This window comes from Cricetulus griseus, unplaced genomic scaffold (assembly GCF_003668045.3).
Source record: "Cricetulus griseus strain 17A/GY unplaced genomic scaffold, alternate assembly CriGri-PICRH-1.0 unplaced_scaffold_56, whole genome shotgun sequence".
NCBI classification, from domain to species: Eukaryota; Metazoa; Chordata; class Mammalia; order Rodentia; family Cricetidae; genus Cricetulus; species Cricetulus griseus.
The window spans coordinates 61,052-71,890 of record NW_023277319.1 but is presented as its reverse complement, the minus strand read 5'-3'; the positions used below and the strand labels follow the sequence as shown (position 1 = coordinate 71,890).

The 10,839-nt window shown below is 41.0% G+C and overlaps 1 gene segment (V, D, J or C); it reads right to left on the bottom strand.

The window, feature by feature from the left end:
- Positions 1–2,956: 2,956 nt before the first annotated feature.
- LOC113831691 lies at positions 2,957–3,453 on the bottom strand. The segment is given in 2 exon segments: positions 2,957–3,273; positions 3,381–3,453. Coding segments are annotated over 2 exon segments (390 nt in total).
- Between the last annotated feature and the right edge of the window lie 7,386 nt (positions 3,454–10,839).

The following is a 10,839-nucleotide window of genomic DNA, read 5'->3' as shown; positions in this document are numbered from 1 at the left end:
GTCTGCACACCACTGAGTGCCCAGGCCCAGCCTTGCTTTTTCAACCTCTGCTTGGGTGGAGCCAGGAAAGATTTGCATTCCCTCACCAGGAGCTGACTCTGATGGAGGACTTAAATTATGGGTCTCAGGGGGAGCTGGTGTGAGATGAGTTACAAGGGATGCCTCAGGGAAATTCACCTCTGCTCAATACTCAAGACAGGAGCCAACATGAAAAGACCCAGGTCCTCAGTATGAAACACATCAGATGAGAACTGTGTTAAGGCTGCAGTGCAGAGCATTGCCATCTGCAGGCTGGCAGTTATGCAGTCTGTAATTGCATGGAAGAGAGTTTATTTCATTGACTTTACAGATCTGTCAATCTCCTGACTCACATATATGATATTTCTATTTATTCAACATTAGTAGCTTCATGGTGGTCTATTTCTGAAAACATTAAAAACAGCAACAGGAGAAAACATAACCTGTAGCAGAGACATGGTCAGTTATCTCAATTCTCTCAGATGCTGAGCATCCTGGAGAAAGGGAAGAAGGACAGAGAATGATGAAAGTCACAGCTCACAGAGCCCAGGGATTTCTTCACAGGTTCAGTGATGTTAAAGAGCAATGCAGTCTGCTTTTTTCTTGTGACTATTGATGTTTAAAGCCAACAACTGCCAGCTCCAAGGTCCTGCAGTTTCTTCCGCACACTGGGCTGGGAGAGGAAGCTGGGGCTCACAGGAAGTGCTCTCTGGCCTCCTGTGCACCTGTTCAAGGGCGCACCTGACTTCATGCCCCCTGATGGAACACTGACTCCCTGCAGCATGCTGGCCCCAGGCTGATGGTCAGAGCATCATGATGGCTCCCTTTTTCCAGAACAAAGTCCTGTCTCACAGCCAATCCATGACTTGGAAACGAGGAAGAAAAGACTTCAGAATAACATAATTTTCTGATAATTTCAGACTATGCTTTAAATTATTTTTGTTTACTTCTGCTATTAGCATGATAATTACATAAACAATGGTGAATTCTTGTGCCACATGAAGCAGTTCCTCTGCTGAGCAGTTACCTGTTGCTCTTTCCAGATATTGATCTCTCCTGTGTTAGATGTTTCAATATTTCTCATAATGTCAATCATGATGCTAAATGATTTCTGGTCTGAGGGGTCACAGATCGGTCACAGTCAGTGACATAGCTTAGAGACTTGGAATTAGATGTTTCTCTCCACATCTCACACAAGACAAGAGAATGGACATTTTTGTCTCTTGTGTCCTCTGTGATTCTATCTCTCTCTGGCATGAACTCACAGCCTCATTCAGAATTCTAATGTGTGTTTTCTCCATGGGAGTGTATACAGTTGTATTCACTGTACCATTCATAGGTTTATTAATTTTAATTCAAATCTTTGTTTCTCATTTAATTTTCTAGCTTCATCAAGTTCTATGTTTATGTGAAATTCACATGAGAAACCATTTATGTGAGCAGAAACCTGACAATTACAGCGTTCACAAAGCTGGGGAGTCCCAAGCTCTCTACTTCCTAACATAACTTCAGACACAAAGAAATCCATGCATCCCCTGTGCACACCCATGTTCCCAGGTCCCCGTCCTCACTCAACAGTGCTTCTCTAGGATTTATCTGTCCTTGATTCTCACTGAGACTGAAATGTGATGTATGACATAATAGTCTGTGTTTCTTTTCACATTCAGTCTCTTCCAGATTTATCTACACTGTGACATGGAAACTGCATGCTACCTGTTGAGAGACAACTCGGTATTTCATGGAAATGCCACACTTGTTCAGACATTCAACCATTGATGGTTTCTGGAGTAGAGTATCATAGACTATAAGGCAAGGACTACCTATGCAAAAACTCTCATAGAAATTACAAAAATTGTTATTTTATTCCAAATTCCAAAAATGAGGCAAATTGATGAAGCAAATGCTGACTCTTTTGTTTTGGATCTTCAGACTATTTCTTCAAGTCCACTTACTAATTCCTTTCATTCTCTCTCTCTCTCTCTCTCTCTCTCTCTCTCTCTCTCTCTCTCTCTCTCTCTCTCTCTCCATCCCTCCCTCTCTGTGCTGTTTTAAAGTCTTGTGGTCTTGTGCAGTTGTGTACACAGATGAGTGTGCTTGTGTGTATACACACACAGAGGCAAGAGTTGGTACTGGCTGTCTTTCCCCTCTCACTTTATAACCCTTCTTTAATATAGGGTTTCTCACTGAACATGAAGTTCATCAATTCAGCACAAATGACCTGTCCCTAAGCTTCAGTGACCAATCTGTTTGGCCCCCAGTGTTGAAACCATGGATACCACACTCATTCACATCTTTCAACAACTGAAGGGATCAGTTTAAACAAATTTCCATGGTGAACAGAGATGAAAGTCATGCAGTAATAAACTGAATTAGATAAAAGCACAACTGGGTCACATCTGGATTACAGTGCACAGTCCTCAGTTAGAGGAGAGGAGGGAAGGTTCAGGGAAGGATCCCGACCTGCTAGGGTTGATGGTAAAGATCTCGGTCCCACCTTCCCCTTGGTTTTCACTTAAACACAAATTTATGAGTAATATAATCCAGAAATGTGAACAAGACTCTACCTGGAGTAAGAAAGGACTCAGGAAAGTCCAGGAATTCCTTATCATGTGATTTCGGTGACTGTGTTAATGTCCTTTATGTCCTCATAGCTGTCGGTTTGCATCTTGTTATGGGAACTGTGCTTCATATTTTTAAAATAGTACAAAGAGAACATGAAATGTTTTGGGGACACTGTATCCCTTCACATCACACGTGGAGAGAGAATTTCCAGAAAACAGCAAGAAAAAGTGCAGCCCAGACACCTGATGGGTGCTTCCTCTAACCCTGTCTGCATCATCTCCTGGGATGGACCTGTGTTCAGTGTGTGCTGTGCGCCCCCTGGTGACTGAAAGCGGCCTCACAGTGAGGTTTATGTCTGGGTTCACACTGAGATCACTCACTGTGTGTCTCTAGTACAGCAATAAGTGGCGGTGTCCTCAGACTTCACACTGTTCATTTGCAGGTACAGAGTGTTCTTGGCATTGTCTCTGGAGATGGTGAACCGGCCCTTCACGGATGGTGCATAGTTTGTGGTACTGCCATCATATTTAATATTTCCAACCCACTCCAGCCCCTTGCCTGGAGCCTGGCGGACCCAGTCCATCCAGTAGCCACTGAAGGTGAATCCAGAGGCTACACAGGAGAGTTTCAGAGACCCCCCAGTCTTCACCAGGCCACCCCCAGACTCTACCAGCTTCACTTCACACTGAACACCTGAAAACACACAAAAAATCCTGGTCAAGAAATCATCACACATGTCCATTGTCCCTCAGATTAATGTCCACTCACACAGTCAGCATCTACTGCTCTCCATAAATTACCTTTTAAAAGAGCAACAAGGAAAATCCAGCTCAGCCCCAACTCCATGCTGATCCCTGAGTTAGGACTTTGCATCCACAGCCGAGCTCTGTCTGAGCTGTAAGGTCAGGACCGGGCTGCTTTTCTTGAGCACAGAGAGGGCCCATTTGCATGTCTTCCTGCTTTATAGCAAGCTCTGTAGTGGAGCCTGGAGATGGCAGGTCCTGGGTTATTTGTGAATGTGCTGGAGGAATCATATCATGATGTTAATGTTGGGGAAGATGATATTAAATTACATCATTTTCAATCATCTCATTTTATCCCTTTAACAAACAAAAGACTCATTTTGATGTTAATCTCAACTCAATTCTCCATGTCTGTGATTACAAACCTCAGTCAGGTTGTTTTGTCATTCTCATTTCTCTAGGAGTTGGCACTGCTGTGTGGACATCATCCTTGATAAACATAAACTCCCTACAGAGCTATAGCTTTGTGAGCTGCAGCTTCCTGAGGTTGGGAACTCCCTTTCTGTAAGGAGGTCATGTGACATGCCTGAATCCCAGTGTTCAGCTAAACACCTGCATGAGCTTTCCCAGACAGGGTGTATTTCTTGTTTTATCATCTAATTCAGTTTTCCGTTGCTGCACGTTTACCTATTGGTTCCTAGGAATGGGGAGTGACTGAGAAGCTTAACTTCAAGGAGAGCTGAGCTTTGACTTCTGTGTGTCTGCTGGTGGCCCTGTCAGAAGAGCAGCAGGGGACAATTGATGTTCAGGTGTCAGCCCACCAGGAAGTGAATCCCTGGTGGCTGAATCCCTGCTTGGCAAAAACTGGGACCACAGACTCCAGAATGTCTTTTATTTCCATTGTTCCTTTACTTGTTTGCCGCTGCCATCTTTCTCTGGACTCTTATGTGGTGTGAATGGGTGTGGGGAGATCCCCAATAACTGTGTTGTAGTGTGTGTATCTCGTGGAAGCACCCTGTTCTATTGGGCATTTTTACCTGTGGAGTAGTATAAAGATGATTTATCTTAAGGTGTGCTGCCTACTGATAATAGTAGAGTTAGTTTAAATAGAGTTTTGATGATTAAAAATAAATACTGGAAGTGTCACTCAGTAGGGCCTCTGAGTTTTACCTCTACAGTTGCTTAGACTGAAGTTCAGGTAAATGTTGAAAGACACATTCACAGGTTTTGGTGTGCATCATAGCTGCAACCAATCCTGAAAACAACTTCTGGTTGGATTAGATGATTTGATAATAGCTTTGAGATGAAATGTCCCATAAAATAATCTGAAGTTCACAAGGACACATAGTTGTGTTACAGATTCTTTAGGGTAGGATCACAGATACAAAGCAGCCCCATTATTATTAACTAACATGCTTTTATGCTAAGGATTGATTGATGATTAAAGATGATGGCTAATGCCTTGTACCAATTTCTGTCCCCAATCTCCTGATATAAAAAAACGGTTAACAAGTGGGTATGAAATTTAGAGATTTAAACTAGAGCTGTTGGTTTCCATATATAAAATTTTAGGTTTATGATTGCTTTGAGATTTCTTAGAAGATTGCCTTCCAAGATTAAGAAGATAATGATTGGTCCTTTCTTTGTAGCCACAAAATGCAGTCTGCCAGTAAAAGAACTGCTTGAAAAGAATACCTTTCTTGCTCTGACTGTTAATCTCCAAGAACTTGCTTGGGTATGGATGTTCATGGGTTCCATCTACAACTTCTTTTTCACCTGAAATGTGTAAAATGTTTAATCATGTAAGGGATATGGGAAATATGCTCTTCTTTTTTACTTATATTCACTGTAATCATTCCTTGAAAAATTGAATGTAACCACAATGTAATTTTTATATTGATTGAAAGATTTTGCCAGGGCCTGGAGGCTTAAGGGAAAAATAAGGATCAGGAGGAGGAAAACATCAACAGAGCAAGAAGGGACATTCTGAATAGAGATGAGAAAAGAGAATATATAACTCAGAAGAAAGAATACAGGAAAAGAATGAAAAAGGAAACTATAAAAACAGTGTCTATGTCTTTTCCCTTAATTTCTCAGATTAAAAAAAATGTCATAGTACCCTGACTCCATGGATTGATTCTGTTTGAGCCTTGTGATGCTGGAGTCTGGTCCCCCAGGCAGGAAACAAGTCCTCCAAGTGACCTTCACAGCCTCCCAGAAGGATGGGCTCACTTCCGTCACACATCCACTTGTCTTTTGTTTCTCAGTCTCGTTCATGCCCTATCCCAGGCAGTTGTAGGTTCTATTTTTACCAGGTGTACTTATGTCAGGTTTTCCTTTTCTAGAGGCTATAAAAGTAAACATACAAGATGAATATCTGTTTGATTTCTCAGTCAATATATTTAATTATAATTAAAGACACTGGATTGCTTTGTGTGCAGTCTTCACTGTTTGATTGTTGACTGACATGCTGACAGGTCAATTGAACCAGCGGCTCTTATATCTGTTAATTTACTAATTCAAATTTGAATGGGCTCCTGGTCCAGAACTATAGATGACCCAGCTGAGTTCTAGGATGTCATGGGAGAACATTGTTGGTCTCAGTGTTTAGCAACAAGAGTCAAGCAGACCAGAATAATGTCAGCTCATAGATTTCTGCACATGATATAGACTCAAGATAGACAATGGCATTGAGAAGCTTTGGTTCAGAAAACACAGAGCTGGGCAGATCTGAACCTGTTGTGCACTGTCTCCAGGGAGTGGAGGAGAGAGGAGGCTCCAGACCTGCTACAATTTGTGTCTAAAAATCTTGGCTCTTCTTTCATCCTGGTTTTCCCATAAACACAAATCCATGAGCATTATATTCAAGAAATCTGACCAAGGCTCTTCCTAGAATATGAAAAGACCCGGGAGTGTCCAACAACTTCCTCATCATGTGACTTCAGTGACTATGTCAGGGTCCTTTTTGTTCTCATAGATGCCAGTTTGCATTTTGTTCATGGGGGAGTGTGCCTTATATATTTAAATATTGTATAAGAAAAATACAATGTTTTGAGGACGTCAGATATTCAGGGTATACTTGTTTGAAAAAAATGCAATCTAGACACCACAGAGGATCATGTCTGCATGGTCTGCTGGACTTAACTTTGTTCTGTGTGTGCTATGCTCCCTTTGGTGACTGAAAGCGGCCTCACAGTGAGGTTTATGTCTGGGTTCACACTAAGATCCCCTCACTGTTTGTCTAGCACAGTAATAAGTGGTCGTGTCCTCAGACTTCACACTGTTCATTTGCAGGTACAGAGTGCTCTTGGCATTGTCTCTGGAGATGCTGAATTGATCCTGCAAAGATACTGCAGGCTTTGTGGTACTGCCATCTCCATTAATTTTTGCCTGGAGGTTGGCAGACCCAACCCATTCAGTAGCTACTGAAGGTGAATCCAGAGGCTGCATAGGAGAGTCTCAGAGATGCCCCAGCCAACACCAGGTCACCCTCTGACTCCACAAGCTGCACCTCGCCCTCATCACTTGCAGACACAGAGATCCGGTCAACTGGCAAACAAGTCAGTATTTATACCATTCATGTCCACAAAAATACTCAGTGCCTATTCTTCTCCATAAATTACCTTTTAACAAACCAATAATGAAAACCCAAATCAACATGAAATCCATGGTGTGGGTGTTGTTCAGTGCTGATCACTAAATGTGAAGAACTGGGAATCCAGGGATGAGCACCTTTGTCGGAGCTTCAGGGTCAGTGCTGGGCTGGTTTTCATGAGAAGAGAGAGGCCCTAATTTCAGATCTTCCTGCTATATAGCAAGTTCCCTATCTGGAGCTTAGAATTTGGCAATAAATGCAATGGTTGGAAAATTTTCTATCATATTGCATTATTTTTCCTTGATACATACTAACTATCATCTATTTCATTTTATACATGCAAGGTAAAGATGCCCTTTCGTGTAAATTTCAACCCTAATCTCAATGTAAAGATCAATGAATAATGAAGTATAATTAATGTAATGAAACTGGGCTCAGGACACCACGGGGGAAATTTTAACATGCACAAAGACCCAAGTTTCATCCTCATTATAGAATAAGTACATATGTACATATAATAATATGTAATATGTATATACATATTACATAAACATAAGAATAAAAGGCTATTCCTTGATAAATCCCAAACCAACACAAACTGCTTTTACTTATATGCCACTTGTTTGTGTTTGGGGTGTGTTAGTTAACATCTTTGACATTTGTGCCATTATTTTTCTTCAAAGTGAATATATGTTCCTTGTCTGTGGTTACCAGACAAAGAGTGGAAGGAGAGGAGTCTGTTACCTGGTTTTTAGTGCCATGGTTTTATGTCTTCCCATCTCTCCAATAGCCCTGAGGATGTAGGACTTTCTTGGTGGCTGTGGCATCTGTCTCAAGAGGACCCTTCTGTAAGTCACCCCTTTATTAGAAAGGAGAGATGGGAAGTAATCTTTCAAATGATTAATTAATTCAGCTATTAGAGAATCATTGTTATGGCTAAGAGTTCTTATGGACTATGACGTGATTGTTTCTGTGGCACTTTCAGGAAAGTGACTTCATTTGAACCAACAAATGCAGTGAGCTGATGACCTGAAATCACTTTTGCTTTGAGTCTTTTGGTGACCAAATCATTTTTAACAGGTTTCAGTTATTTAGCATGGTTATTATATGTGGGTGAGCAAAAGGAAGAAACTCTAGATGGAAGCAGTGACCTCCTTTGCTGATCAGTCTTTGCATCTGTTCCACAGACCCATCATAAAGCAAGTCTCAACAGCAACACAAAAATTAAAATAACTCCCTGTGATCTATAAGACCACCGTGAATTCACGTTGGATATCAACAACTACAGAAGAAACAGAAGGCTACAAACTCATGGAAACTAAACAACTTCCTCCTGAATGACGACTGGGTCAAGTTATAAACAAAGAAAAAAACAAGAGACTTCCAAGCATTCAATGACAATGAATGCACAACACATCCAAACATTGGGGCACTATGAAAGGAGTGATAAGAGGAAAGTTCATAGCACTACTTGCTGCATAAAGACATTAGACACTTCTCACACAACAGACTTTACTGACCACCATAGCATGTGAATGGGACTGACCTAGGGTCTCTGCATATGTTTGCCAGATGTGTAAAATGTTCTTCTTCTGGGACTCCTGAAAGTGGGAGCATGGGCTGTCTGTGAATCTCCTGCTGACTTTTGTGACCGTTCTCCTCATACTAAGTTGTATCACCAACTGTCATGCCATGTTTTGTTGATATCCATGGCAGGCATCCCCTCCACTGAAGAGAAATGGAGGAGTGGATGGAGAGTCAGGGGAAAATGGGCAAAATTTTGGAGGAGTGAAATAGGTGAAACAGCAGTTTGTTAAATTAAAAAATAATAAAAATAAAAGGATATGAATTTTTATACATCCATATTGATATTAGTATCCTGAAACATAAGTTATCATATATCTGTACAGGATATAGAATCCATATGCACAACAAATCATAGCAGGGATACTGTGAGTAATCAAAAGTGGGCTGTGGAGTAAGAGAAACATCAATTAGGATGCAATAATAAAACAAAAAGTCTGGATAATCAACAGTTCATAGATCCATAGTTTTGTATTTCAGATTTTCTTTACTTGAGCGAACAATTTTGTGTTCAGATTTTGGTGTGTTTTATGGATCTGATGGTATATTATTTTTATTAAAATAATAGATTTAAGAAAATTGTATGGAAAATTAGTGATGTCAATGAACTTCTCATTTAGTTATTAGTGTTGTCCCACTGCTTGTTCTAATCATGTTCTATGTTATGTGAGACATGTGCCTGCAGAGAGATGAGTGGAAAGAACGTGGATGAGATTTTTATTTTATATTAACTTTTGAGTCTTATAACGGAGGTAGCTGCATAGGTAAACAGTGCTCATCACAACAACCCGAGTGACTAAATGAAGACCACTATGCTGGACACATAAAAACTCCCTATGAGGTAATGGTCAGAGAGGCCCCACAGGTCCTGAGAACACTATGAGATATTACGTTGTTCTTAATTCCCCACAATAACTCCATAGACCAGCCCTGTTTCTGAGAAAGAATTGTAAAACTGAGTAGACTGTAAGAACCAGAAACAGAGGACGACTCCAAGGAAACAGTGTCTTCTAGAGAAATCAGGATTGATTGATGCACAGGTGACCTCACAGAGTGTGGAAGCCTGCACAGAGCCTGAGCCAAGTCAAGTCAGACGGGATCCCAGTGTTGAGAGAGAGAGACATGGACACAGGCTCTCATCCCTAACCAGGAAGTTTCTACAACTGACAATTGCTTGCAAAGGCAAAACTCTAGTTCTCCAGTGGAATCCCATTGGGCATGTTAACCCATCTAAGGGTGGACACAAGTGCAGCTGTAGACAATCAATGGAAATGATCTCTATGGTGATTTTTTAGATATTGTGTCTCATAGTGCATTGTTTGTGCATTTCCTTTCCATCTCACTGCTCTTTTGCCCATGTTTCATGGTTACAAAGTTGTATGTTTTTATGACTTTTGTGCTTGTGGTTTTCATTTTTTCTTAGTTTTTAATATCCTTTTTTTGATCCTTTGTATGTTCTTGCTTTCTACAAAGAGAGAGAAATGGTGTGATGTTCAGTAGGTGGGGAGGTAGGAAGAATACAGAAGGATATTGAAAAAGAACAATGAGTGACCAGGAAAACCTGAATTAATTTTCTTCAGAAAAATCATAAAAAGTAAATAAAACTGATTAAACAAACAAGAATATGCAAATCTGTGAAAGCGTTTAACAAAAGAATCTTCACTGTGTTGGAGTGTGGTAACATCACACGTCAATACCAACAGGTGCAAGTCAGTTAAAAGACTATAAGAAAGGAAACCACAGAGGACACAGTGTCCCCTCCACACCAACCTCATCTCTGTACTGTGGATTCTTGCCTTCACGGTGCCTCCTGCTGTCTCTGATCTCGCTTGCAGGTTGGTTTTTCATTGCTTATACTGAAGCTGTACTGTCTGTCTTGATCAGGAACACATCCCTGACTTCAGTGCTCACAGAGCTCAGCTGCAGGGATAAATGGTTTTGTTTACTGGGGGATGCAGACTGTACATCTCAGAGATGGATTTCATGTTGTGTTAATATTTCTGTCAATGTCCCTCTCAAAGCCAGGCTCCTCAAAGTGTCAGTAGGATCCAGCTCTAGCAGTGCCCAATATTATAAAATGACAACAGTATAGAGAAGAGACTTTGATGCATTCCTCAAGCTGTACCTGGGGCAGAACCCCTGAGGTTAGAGAAACACAGTAAGTCTTCAGATCAGCTGTAGCCCCTGTAACCATGTATGTCACATTCAGATACAGGAGTCAAGGGAACAAGGAGGTAGCAAGCACCTTGGGACTCACAGATTAGTTAACAACTCTAAAAAATATATTACAACGAGAAGGAAGAAGAAACCAAGCAAATTTTCACTGTAAGTCACTCT